Source organism: Bos grunniens, chromosome X (assembly GCF_055505025.1).
Source record: "Bos grunniens cultivar Pamir isolate PY7600 chromosome X, Bosgru_T2T1.0, whole genome shotgun sequence".
Taxonomy (NCBI): Eukaryota; Metazoa; Chordata; class Mammalia; order Artiodactyla; family Bovidae; genus Bos; species Bos grunniens.
The window spans coordinates 18,673,168-18,685,855 of record NC_141194.1 but is presented as its reverse complement, the minus strand read 5'-3'; the positions used below and the strand labels follow the sequence as shown (position 1 = coordinate 18,685,855).

At 42.5% G+C, this 12,688-nt stretch overlaps 1 protein-coding gene across 2 annotated transcripts in view; it reads right to left on the bottom strand.

Annotated features, from left to right (window-relative positions):
* PHEX (phosphate regulating endopeptidase X-linked) overlaps positions 1 to 12,688 on the bottom strand; it is a 213,327-nt gene that overhangs the window by 142,147 nt on the left and 58,492 nt on the right. For both annotated transcript variants that reach the window (XM_086389324.1, XM_086389325.1), the window contains 4 exons: positions 11,739 to 11,807; positions 9,105 to 9,221; positions 6,250 to 6,333; positions 4,908 to 5,053 (listed from right to left, as the gene is read on the bottom strand). In XM_086389324.1, the coding sequence (XP_086245450.1) occupies positions 4,908 to 5,053; positions 6,250 to 6,333; positions 9,105 to 9,221; positions 11,739 to 11,807 (416 nt within the window). The remainder of the gene's footprint in view (positions 1 to 4,907; positions 5,054 to 6,249; positions 6,334 to 9,104; positions 9,222 to 11,738; positions 11,808 to 12,688) is intronic.

Here is a 12,688-nt window from a genome sequence, read left to right as displayed (position 1 = left end):
AGTAACGCCTCAGGATCACATACTCAGTCGGTCCCCAACTTACAATCACCAGATGCCCAGGCCACTCCAGACCAATTCAATCAGTGTCTCTAGGATGAGACCCAGCACAAATATTATTTTTAAATTGCCCCAGCTAAGTCCAGGGTGTAACCAAGTTGGAGAACAGGTGTAATAAGCATGTAGTTTCAGGTCATTCCTTTGGATCTTTTGAGTTCACATCCCTAATCCTGAGCAAGACACCAAGAGCTCACTGTTGGCCAAGTATCCTCCCAGATGCCACGAGGAATGCAAAGAAGGCTAGACAAGCCTAAGATATGTCTGACTCGAAAGCCTCTGCTTTTCCCCATGCCACACATGGACAGATTAACCCCTCTTGTTCCACCAAGATTTCCTGGCCAGTCAAAACCCTCCAACAAAGGCACTTTCCAAAAATCTGTGGGTATGAAGAAAGAACAGTGTGTGAGGGCTCCACAGGCAAGGCATTATAAGACCACAGCACAGGACCTCTGACAGGTAGAAGCCAGAAGCAGGGAAGCTCGCACAGGGAGACAATGGCACTGATGAGCTGCTCCATCATTATAAATAAACTGACAGAACAGTGGGGAGCACAGCTCTGGAGTGCTAATATTACACGCCAGGAACAGATCTGACCGGAATGACTGAATGACTGCCACTTAATGCTCAAAAAACCAAACAAAAAGAAGATTCAGCAATAGTCCTTAAAAATAACACATCTTTCTCTTTTCAAAAAGCATTTTCAGCAGTATGGTAATTTCCCCCAAATGGCAATCAATAAAGTAGAGGAAAACAGAGGCTCAAGAGAGAGAGAATCCACCACAAAGCAACGTGAAATCATTTCCCAAAGCCTCTGACGAGGGAGATTTTTTTTTTAAGAAGATTTTTCTGACACTTGTTGTCAATTAGTGACAGCTTATATTTGTACTGTATTGCATTTAAGAGATCATAAAAAAAAAAAAAGATCATAAAGATCTTCTCTGAGCCTCATGACAATGCTATGGGGTGGTTATTATTATTATTCCAATTTTCAAATAAATAAAACAAAGATCCAAGGTCAAAGTACTTCTAAGCATGTGTCAAATCTAGGACTAACATTTGGATCTTCAGATTCCATGGCTTGCATTTGCTTCTCTGAGCCAAACCACCTGAGGTAAGCCAAACAGGTACCTCTCAAAGGTTCTCAAAGCTGAAGAGATCTTCCTAAACCCTAGAGGCTGCCCAGAGCTATGCAGCATCAGCATCACCTGAGAATTCCTTGGCCTCCCCCAAGATCTACTAAACCAGAAATTGTTGCCACTTTTTTCTTTCTCTCTCTCTTTTTGGCCATGCTGCACAGCATGTGGAACCTTAGTCCCCTGACCCGGGATCATGCCCATGCCTTCTGCAGTGGAAGAGCAGAGTCTTGACCACTGGACTGCTAGGAAGGTCCAGAAACCCCTCAAAGGCAACATCCAGGTTAATGTTAGTCCCATCACCCAACATGCTCAACATTGAGGACACCCTCCTTTTCCACTATCCCCTACCTGAAAAACTCCTCCTTATCCTTTGGAGTCCTGCTTCTGTGTCACCTCCCAGATAGTGGTCATGGGGCCATCTGGTTAACTTCTAGAAATTTTTAGGAAGAATCTTCCATGTGAGAAGTACCATACTAGGCCATGATGTTATAAAAACAATTACAGGAGTGTCCACCATCAAATGTTCACTGTTTCATGGGGGTGAGGGAGAGGAGCAAACCAAAAAATTAGATAATTTCTTTGATATTTCGGTCTTGGGCACAAAGCTAGACTCTATTTCTCATCTTCTCTTGCAGTTAAATTGGTCATGTGACTGAGTTCTGGTCAACGGAATGGACACATATCATTTCAAGGCCTTCCCATAAAACCTCCTATGCAATCCTCTACTCTCTTTCCCCATCCATCAGCTGAATGGAGAAGATTCCAAAAGGCCAGATGAAGGCAGAACCACAAGATGGAAGGAGTCTAAGTTCCTGAGTCCCTGCTTGGAGGAAAGCTGCCTTACAGGGACAGCCATGCTGGACATTCCAGGAGCATAGGGTACAATCGTCATGGTACAAACCAGTAAGTGTAGGGGTGCTTATTACAGTGACTGGTATGTCCTGACTAATAAAGTAACTATGGGAACCCGAGGGCACATTTCCTTGACCACTCTTGTGCTACAACCCAAGGAGAGGATCTGCTTGGAGCTTTCCTCCAAGCAAATGATTAGCAGTCTAAAAAACTTACTGTGGGGACTTCCCTGGTGGTTCAGTGGATAAGAATCCACCTCCCAATGCAGGGGACAAGGGGACATGGGTTCAATCCCTGGTTTGGGAAAATCCCACAGGCTGTGGAACAACTAAGCCCATGTGCCACAACCACTAAAGCCTGTGCACTCTGGAGCCAGTTCTCCACAGCAAGAGAAGCCAGTGCAACGAGAAGCTCGCACAATGCAATGAAGAGTAGCCCCTGCTTGCTGCAAATAAACCCCATCCAAAACAACGAAGAACCTAATGCAGTCAAAAATAAATAAATAATAGATAAATAAAGGAGTTTAAAAATAAATAAAAGTGGTCTTTAAAAAAACTTACTGTGCTCCGCAAATAACGTGTTATCAAAATTTTCAAGAAGCATACAGTGTTTTGAAATCCCAACATACACACAATACAAGTTGTTTCTGATGAATCAGTTGCTAAAGAGTAAACTATGTGACAGAGAGTTGGAAGGTTCAAAATATCTGCAGATCATCTTATGTTACGGACATAATGTCTGCAGTTAGTTTTTCTATTTACATTTCTTCCACTGTAGTTCACTATGCTTACATCTAAGTTATCATTTTAATAAGAACCAGATTAAAATCTCCCTTCAGTCATGGTCTTTCTTGGCCCTTTTTGTCATGACAGATCCTGCGGTTCTAAAGTGTAATCACCACCACAGAGATTATCTAATACAGTAAACCAAGGCCCAATCTATTACTCCCTGGTTGTCAATTAGGCTTTTGTGGAAATAAAATTAGTACAGTTTCAAAAATTACCTACTAATTTACAACTGAAGATAACACAGACACTGGAAGAAACCAACTCACTAAGTTCTGGAGAATGTGTACATAGCATGGAAACTCCATCTTTCAACAGAAATTACCACCACAATTTAAGAAGTGTTGAGTAACTCAGTGGCATAGGAGTACAAAATCATTGGGGTCATATTTTACAAAATTTCAGAGCTAGGAAGTACACATGAAAAAGTTTCTAAAGCAGTGAATCCCCCCAAAAAAACTAATCATAAGATTCCTGGGGTGCTTGTTAAAATACAGATTTCTAGGCCTCGCTCCAGATCTATAGAGGAGGACTGCTGGAATCTGCATTTTTACCAGAGGCCCAAGGTGATGCTGTTGGCATTACTGATCCACAGATCACACTTGGAATATCAAGGTTTCACCCCACACAGAATCTGAAATGAATTTATTATTTCTACTCTCCCTTTTCGGTATGCTTACTTTTCTGTATGCTTTCTTCAATGAACAACACATTGTTTTTATTTTAAGAAAATAGCATCTTAAAAAGAAGAGTTCTTCAAAAGTGTCTAAATGTTTTCATAGGTGGGGATGGATGCTAAATTTTATTCCCAAGACTTCTCCAGGTGCCTCTTTTTTTCCACATAATTCCTGGCCACATAACCTTGTCTAAGTCCAAATAAGTAAGTATGATTTGGGGGACTTCCCTGGTGGTCCAGTGGCTAAAACGCCATGCTCTGAATGCTGGGGGTCTGGGTTTGATCTCTGGTCAGGAAACTAGATCCCACATGCTGCAACTAAGACCTGACACAGTCAAACAAATATTTTTATAAAAGAAAATATGATTTTTAATCATGGTCCAGCAATTAGCCTATTAAACTGTGATTGTGAACTATTTGACCTTCCTGTGCTTCATTTTCTGTAGTCAAATCTGAATGGCTTCATGAGGATGAAAAATTCTCTTTCCTGATCTAAAATATGACACAAATGAAACTATCTATGAAATAAAAAATAGAATCATGGACATAGAGAACACACTAATGGTTGCCAAGGGGGAAGGGGTTGGAGGAGAGATGGAGTCGGAGGCTGCAGTTAGCAGATGTAAGCTTTTACATATGGAATGGAGAAACAACAAGGTCCTACTGCATAGAACAGAGAAGTATAGTTAATATCCTATGATGAACAATAATGAAAAAGAATATTACAAAATGTATAGATAGAACTCAATCACTTTGCTGTACAGCAGCAATTAACATAGCAATGTAAATCAACTATATGTCAATTAAAAAGTTATCTTTCCAGAACATTTTTAGAATTCCCTTGCTTTGTAGTGCCAAAGGAACAAAGCAACAAATTCTAAAATATTGTTTAAAAAAAGAAAAACCTGAGAGTTCCTGACATTCTTTCACCAGTCTAATTTTTCTACAGCTTTCTGAGTGGTCTTAAGTCTTTTCAGTATTGGTACTTGGGTTTATTGACACAAAGTGACTTATTGGCTTAAAAGAAGAAGGACGGAAAAAACAGCCAAAGACCAAGAATGAACTAGAGGAAAACAAAGATGTTCATATAGAAATCTCAAAAAATAACATCACTATACAACTAGTTTCCAAAACTAATAAACAATTTAGGCTTTCAGCGGGAATATGCAGAAAGATCAGAAATAAGGGCCAAAAATATTGTATATTTGTTGTCATTGTAGTAAATAAACTACACCAGATGATGGTCTCAGCTCATTTGTCACAAAAGACACCACAACTTTCCCCAAGACTTTTTTGATATAACTTTCTTTTAAAACAGTTTTCAAAGGACACGAGGGGGAAGACCTTGTAATTTCAAAGGAAAAATAAAAGTCACAGTAAAATGCACAAGAAAGCTCTTACTTCTTCCTCTCAGAGCCTAATATCCTAAACAAATCCTTAAAGTATTGAGGGACTCGGACCACCACGTTCTCTGAGGGGCCAATGTCTTTCAGTTCAGGGTAGAGTCTGACATCGATGACTTTCTTGATGTAGTTCAGCCAGTCAAACTGAGGAGACAAAGACAAAAAAAACACAGTGAGAGAACCTCTGCTGGGGAACAATCGAGGAGAAAGGCAACCAGAGTCAGTAGAATGTAATCCACGGCTTGTGATCTCAGACCATATAAACATCCAACTGCTCAAATCTAGAAGATAAATGCCTGATCACTGCCACCCAGATCAGACTTGCTGGCTAAAGTATAAGTGGAGCATGTGCCTGTGCCATCTGTGTATGGAGCTCATGTGTGTATGGAGCACCCAGCAGCACACGCGCTCACGTACCTGCACTCTCATCCTCCCATCTCCTCCTCCCACCTTCTCTCCTGCTCTCTCTCTCTCTCTCCATCCCTCTTGCAGTAGCACTCACCTCCCTTCTCCCTGCACTCGGCCCCATTCCGCGCTCATTCACTCTCCTGTCCCCATAGACATAGATGCCCCACGACATTTCTGGTTCTCCCTCTGGCACAGCCTTTCTTACACCGAGAGAAACAAACAACACAGAGTAACACGTGTCTCCCCTTCGTAGCATCACTGTCTTAGCGTTTTGACCTGGCTACCTGGAAAGTCCTTTCCAGGCTTTACCTTTTCTTTGCTCCCCTGCCTGCCTCCACTAGTGAAATGGAAAGCCAGTCACTCACTTGCCCAGCCTACCCTGTAAGGAGGTAGTCCCACATGCCCCAGTTTTACTCAGTAAGAAATAAAGGGATGACACGTGGAAAGGCTTTGGTTTTTCCTGGTAGAAGAGTTAAACATGGCCCATACTGGGGCTTGCCCCTTCTTCCTGCTCTGAGGACAGATGTGACATATGCAGCTATGGCAGCCACCTTACAACCCTGAGTCGTCAAATATGCAGTCAAAAAGCCGACATGCTAAAAAGAGTGGAGTGGAAAGAAAGAACTTGGATCTTTGACAACGTTGTGCAACAGCTAAACCGACACCAACAGCAACCTATGTCTAGACTTTTGTCTATATAAGGAAATAGGCTTTAAGTTTTTAGGCCACTCTTAGAAAAGTTTTCTGTTCCATAGAGCAGACAGCATCCCAATGCATAGACAAGGGATATTTTATGTGATGACTGACAGAGATGGCGATGAGCAAGAAGACCAATGGTAGCTTTTATGAGGTAAAATTTTACACACAGGTGAAACAGAATTGCTTGTCAAATGACCAGTTGAGATACAATTTCCTGGGCTGCTTTCACTAACCTGGGGAATCATAGCACTCAGCTGGGAGATGTTCATTTTGTTATACATGGCTTCACTGGTTCGGTTTTCATGCGGAATCATTATCTGGTGGAAAGAAACTTTGGTTACTTTTTTCAAACAAACCATTTCTAACAGCATAGCTACTTCCTACATGTGCCAAAACATCTGTATAGTATCATAAACTTTTTCAAGATTTTGGTGTGGTGCCGAACCTGGGAGAGAGGAGGGGGGAAAAAATCACTTTACGCAGGATTAAGAAAATAAAAAGGAACTTTCCTTTCCTGTTCAGTGTGAAACATTGGACTTGGTACAAAAATAACTACTCAAATCCCTCCCTAACCTTTCATGTGGATGGACAAAATCTATCACTGGCTTGGGGTAGATAGCCATGCTAAGATTGGGCGATTTGAGACAAACATCCACTGTCCACCTGTAGCATCCAGGTAACAGCCTCTACAGTTCATAAACTACAGACCACCCCTTCATTCCCAAGGGAACATTCTAAGTGCACTAGACTATCTGAACAGCACTGCCACCAGTGATCGTTCTGTCAACAGTTTCATGCCTCACTTCCCTTCTCCTCTCTGGTTTCTCTGGCCCGGAAATTTCCCTGGCCCCACTGCTAAAGGTATGGGTTCAGTTACCACCCAGACATAGTTCCACATCTGCTTCTCCAGCCCTGACCCTTCACACTCCTTCCATTCCCAACACTTGTGCTCCTGGCAATTTTGGCATCATCAAATCGAAGCTTCTAGGCTCTGCCATATCTAATCTGAGAAGAGCAGCAACAATCATCTTCCTCGAGGGCCATCTTAATCACTTCTGCAGACAGGCAGTAGCTCCTCATACCGCTCAACACATCATGATTTTTCCTAAGGCCCTCCATAATCTGATTCCCCTGCATTAAACTCTCCACCTTCCAACTCACACAGGACTCCCCTACCCTTGCACTCCTGCCCACCATCACTACCCCCATGGTTTGAACCATAAGTCAAGACTTTGCTTGTGATTCATTTTCTGTTGCAAGTCTTTCCAATTAAACTCCACTTGGCTCCAATCCCAAGGGCCATGCCATCAACAAGACCTCCCCTTAGGCACATATCTCTCTAGTTGGGATTAGCTGAATGCACACTTCCATGGCTGTGTTTACAAGGATTTCTGGGGGGCTTGGCGAAGTTGTCCTGTCTCCCCAGCTTTAGAAGTCTGCCTGGGATGATATGCTGCACTAATTCTGAAGGTCCCCAGTGACCTGGGATGTAAGAAACAGAGATGAGCATTATCAGCTGGCAAAAAACCCAAGCACCATGGATTTGTCAAGATACAATCACAGAAGGCTGAGTGGCAGACATCTGCCTCCTCTTCCCTTCAGTGCCCTCAGCTTCTCCCTTCTCACCATCCATGGAAAGACTTCCTGTAGCTCACAGGCAACCTCCTGCCTCCATTTCAATCACTGCTTCAGAGAATGTCCGCACTCTTCCTCAGTCCACCCAGACTCATAGGCCCAGGTTGGAGCCCTTTGGCCTTAGAGCTGTTTTCAGCTCTCTGCCAGCTCCTTCCTCCACCCCATGGATTTGTCACTTCATTTAGCCTCTTGACCATTCCCGGTCATGCCTCGGCCCAGCTGTTTTGAGTTCCCTTTTTGGTTCAGATCCCTGGCTCAGGGCAAGGCCTTTCCCGCTGTATTGGAGCTTCAGTCCAAATGAGGTCTCTGGGTCTCCGATTTGCCTGGGAAGGGAATCCAGATGGCCTCTAGACACGGCAGAGAGGCCCAGTCTTTGACTCCAGAACATCTGCAGCAGTCTTTGCCGTCTTCAAAGGTGACGCACAGGAAGGAACTGTATGTGCTGTGACTAGGGGGTCTGGAGAAAGACACACACGTACACCACGCCAGCCAAGAGGCCGACTCCTCCAGACCCTATCCATCAGCCTGCTCCCACCTTGCCACCCCACGACACCTCGCCAAACACAAAACCAAACAGCGCTTGGACTCCTAAGCACTTCAAGATTTTTACCAACTTCTATTATAAAAGACTACCAACAAATATACCACCACTTCTTGATAAAAGTATCGTTTTTTTTTCATTACAGTGTATCTCCCCAAGAAGATTTCATCATATCTGTTCCATCCAGTCCTGAGGACGTATAAAGATTTTATACTTTGGTTCTTCTAGAAAAGTTATTCTTTGAACAAAGCTAACCATTTAGGATTTCTCATTAGTCTCTCTCAAGTTTGTTCTTAGGTCTTTTTGTCTCCACCATGAGACTGAAATAATTTAAAAGGTGATTTACACAGAACACAACATATGACACAATGACATTCATGAAAGTGGGGCAAGAAAAGAAGGAAAACCAGGGCTGGGTATAAGAACTAATTCATGCTTACCAGCCTGCCCTATACACTCTCTACATCAAATTATGTGACTAGACTTCCCAAAGCCTCAATCTTAGATGAGGCTAATTCTGCATCGGAATGGTATAAAGAGTAAACTAGATTAAAAAATAATCTTCCACTTAAGCCAAATTCATACAGATTTATCAAATGTATCATATTCCTCAGTTGAGGCCAAACAGGCATTTCCCTGGGAAAACAGAGAGAGCCTCTCCCTGCTGCTGTTCTTCGTCCACCACTGACGAGAATGTGGACGCTGACTGGGCTTCAAGCAGGGGCAGAAGAAGAGTTCTTCTATCTGTTATGGTTTTTCTTCCTGCTACTTCCCAGAGAGGGGTGCTATGAGTTCTATCTTGGACCCAAAGGACAATGCCACAAAATGACTTTTTATATATATTCTCATGCAAGATACATCACCTTTAAAATCAGGAGATGGAAAAGAAAAAGATTTTAGATGAAGACTTACCTCAGCTATCTTTATTTCCAACCTAAGCACCGACTTCATGTCATGCTCTGCTCGGGAGCTATTAGCTCCCAAAAGCACAGCAGTATCCACCATGAATTTGTAAAGGGCATCCCGATACTGTAAGAGATAAAGAAGCAAGGGACCATGACAAGAGTCTATTAGGGAAGTATGTTTGAGGAACACAGAAGAGCAGGAACATCAGGTGGAAATAAATGCCCATTGTTTTCACTCTGTACTCAAAGTATGGTATGAGCATTATGCAATACCAACCACTCATCTACCACCTTGGGACAAAGAAGAATGATGGCTACTTGGGTACTGTTTCCATGACAGACAGAAATGTCCGGCCACCAAGAATCAAGAGAACTTGTTTTCTGGCAACCAGTAATATTAAGGATATATGAAACATCTACAAATGAGTCCAGACTCCTCTTTCCAGGCAAGTGAGGCTTTAATATTAAAAAACATGGGAAAGAACTGGTTGCTAAAAGCAGGAGGCATGATCCATGAAGACTAGTGGGAACTGTGATTTATTTTCTTCCAGCTCAATTTACCCGTCTCCACACTAAAAACAAAAGACCAGCAATCGAATGTTTTTTTCCATTTTGTGGGGTTTCTACCAAGTTCTCCTCACTAGCTCAGGGAGAAAGGAAAGGAAAGATGAGAAAATGATGAAGAGAAATTGAGCAAATGCAGAAGTTCCTCGCTGCATGTTCAGAACCCATTTTCAGGCTATTCACATACTATTGGAGAGGAAGACCTTACTTTGTGGGAGTTGAGGAATCTTGTGTGTGTGTGTGTCAAGGGGTGAGGGTGGGTCCCTTCTCCTTTCAGGTACATTTTAAGAACTCAACACAACAGCTATTAAACTGTTCCATAGTTATGCTATGGGAATAAGATTCCCTAATATACACCTTGATTCTGCAAAGCTTTTCTTATAATGCTTATGACTCTGAGACCTGCACAGTGCTTGGCATATAGCAGGCCCTTAATAAATATTTGTTGAATCAGTAAATAAGCCTCACAGATAGTCAGAATTAGAAATGTTTTGCAATTTCCAGCTAAATTCCAAAAATATTTATTCGATCATCACATATGCAAGATGTCTTGCTAGGCCTTCTGTGCACATGGCGGGAGTAGAGGTGAATAATTAAATAATACTTAAGTCTAGTTCCCAGTGTGTGATCCTAGGAGGGAGATAAACACGTCATTACTAATCGTAACACTAGCAACACCAAAATACAGTCTTTACTAAAGCTGCTAAGTGCTTGGAAACTCAAGAACTAGTGAATTCTAGCCTCGAGAAACCAGGGAGAGAGTTTTTTAAAGGGGACAGATTCAGGAGCAGAGGCGTCCTTCTGAGAGATGTGCGAGCTGCCTTTGTTGGGGGAAGAATAAAGATAGGTGAGACAGCAAAGTGGTTTGGGACTAGGTTGTAAAGAGGCCTTGAAATCCCTCTAAGGAATACAGAGTCTAACTTGTGAGCAAAAGCACACTGGGAGATGTACTTTGAGAGCTTGCCAAGTGGTGCTAAGGAGGTAATGGAATGAAGGGGAGGAGGGAATAGTTAAAAGGAGACTCAACAAGGATCTGCCCTAGGGCAGTAGGGAGACAAAGGAGGCACCAGGGGGAAGAGATATTTTGAAGGCAGAGTCTACAGGACTGATTGGTTACAGGGTGGGGACAACATTTCAAGCATGGCTGCGTATTAGGTGGTGACCCAAGTAGAAACAGAAGTGCCTCCAGACTGGTAAAAGTTCGTTCTGTCCAATTTCAAGAAGGAAAACTCGCCAACCTTCTTTGATGAGCGTCCTCAGCCAGAAAGTCGCTGAGGATCCTGCCCTTCAGAGCCTTCTAGATACAGGCTTTCCTATCAGCAAAGGAGCAGGGACTCCGTGAGAGCCAGCACTTCCCCCATTGAAGCCCCTGCATTCTCAGGGCAGGCCAGAAACCCGAGCCTCCCAGGTCAAGGGTCCCCCAGGCCTGAGGCTCCCTTGGAAGTTCAACAGAGGTTCCAAAATGAATTCAAAGTGTCAGGAATAAAACAGCTCTAATCCAATCTCCAGGAAATGACTAGGTTTCCAAGCCAAAGCAAGAAGTTTGAGAAGATTGATCCCATCTGGTTCTCATTAACCTTACGTTAACCTGGGGCACCAATTTAAAAAAAACGGATTCCTAGGCCCCACTTCAAGTCTACTAAATCCGACTTCCCATGGCTGAGGCCCAAGAATCAACATTTAATAGAAGCTTCCGAGGTGATTCTTAAGCAATACAATTTGGGACCTGCTGGTCAACTGGGTGTCCATTCCCACGCTTCTGCAATCTACTGAGAGCTGTCCACACTTCTGAGGGCTGGCTGCAAGACCACTCCTTGGTTACTGCATTTGGTGTGCTGTCTTCCCTGCTCAACTATGAGGGCACCACGCAGGGAGTGCTCAGCCTTCATTTCCAGATTTCCAGAAAACAGGGAGGGCCATTTATCTGCCCAAATAAAAGTCCTTTGCTTCCTACATTTGGGAAAATGGTTGTCAAACACCCACACTGCTCCATTCGAGTAAAGAGTTAGGGATTTTAGAACAACTTATGAACCTCACAATGTCTGACAAGATGCAGAGTTGAATGAGGAAAACTTACAGACTTGGCTTCCGTGCTGTTATCAAGGTAGTCTTCCCTCACGGCTAGGGAGAGCGCCGCTTGGTCCAGCTGTTGAAACAAAAAACAAAGCATTCTGCTCGCACTGAAAATTCTTCCGTACCATGTTAATGAGTCATGAGATCAGGATCCCTGCCATATTTTGAGCATGTGTCACCATTACTAAAACAATTCAAAGCAAACAGGTGCTGCAGCAATCAATGACAGTTATCAAGAATCAGAGACCTGCCCCTGATTCCGATTCATGGTTTCTAACCTTTTGAGTTTCTAACAATACTAAATAGTGTCAAAGCTAAATGACTTTGAAATAGGATTATCTGATTCCCCCCCCCCATTTTATGGGTGAAGAAACAAAATCCAGAGAGGTGATTTTGCTTTGAGAAATCTTTGCAAACTTTAGAACCCTCTTTGGAAAGTTTAAAATAGGTGATGAAAATACAAATAATAATCAGACAACTAAATATGTGTAATTATTATTAGAGAAAATTATAGCATAATTTCTTGAATTAAAACTTTCAGCAGCTTAAAGGTAATCAAAGAGAAGATTATAATCTTTGCAAAAAAATGTGCTAGAATAATCAGATATCCATTTGCCAAAAAAAATTAATTTCAAACCAGACCTCATGACCTGCACAAAAATTAATACAATATGGATCTAGAACTACATATAAGCTACATATAAACCTAACAATAAAAACTTCCAAAATCACTGTGGATTGGTGACTGCACCCATGAAATTAAAGCTTGCTCCTTGGAAGGAAAGCTATGACAAACCTAGACAGTGTATTAAAAAGCAGACACATTACTTTGCCAACAAAGGTCTGTATAGTCAAAGCTATGGTTTTTCCAGTAGTCATGTATGGATGTGAGAGTTGAACCATAAAGAAGGCTGAGTGCCAAAGAACTGATGCTTCTGAATTGTGGTGCTGGAC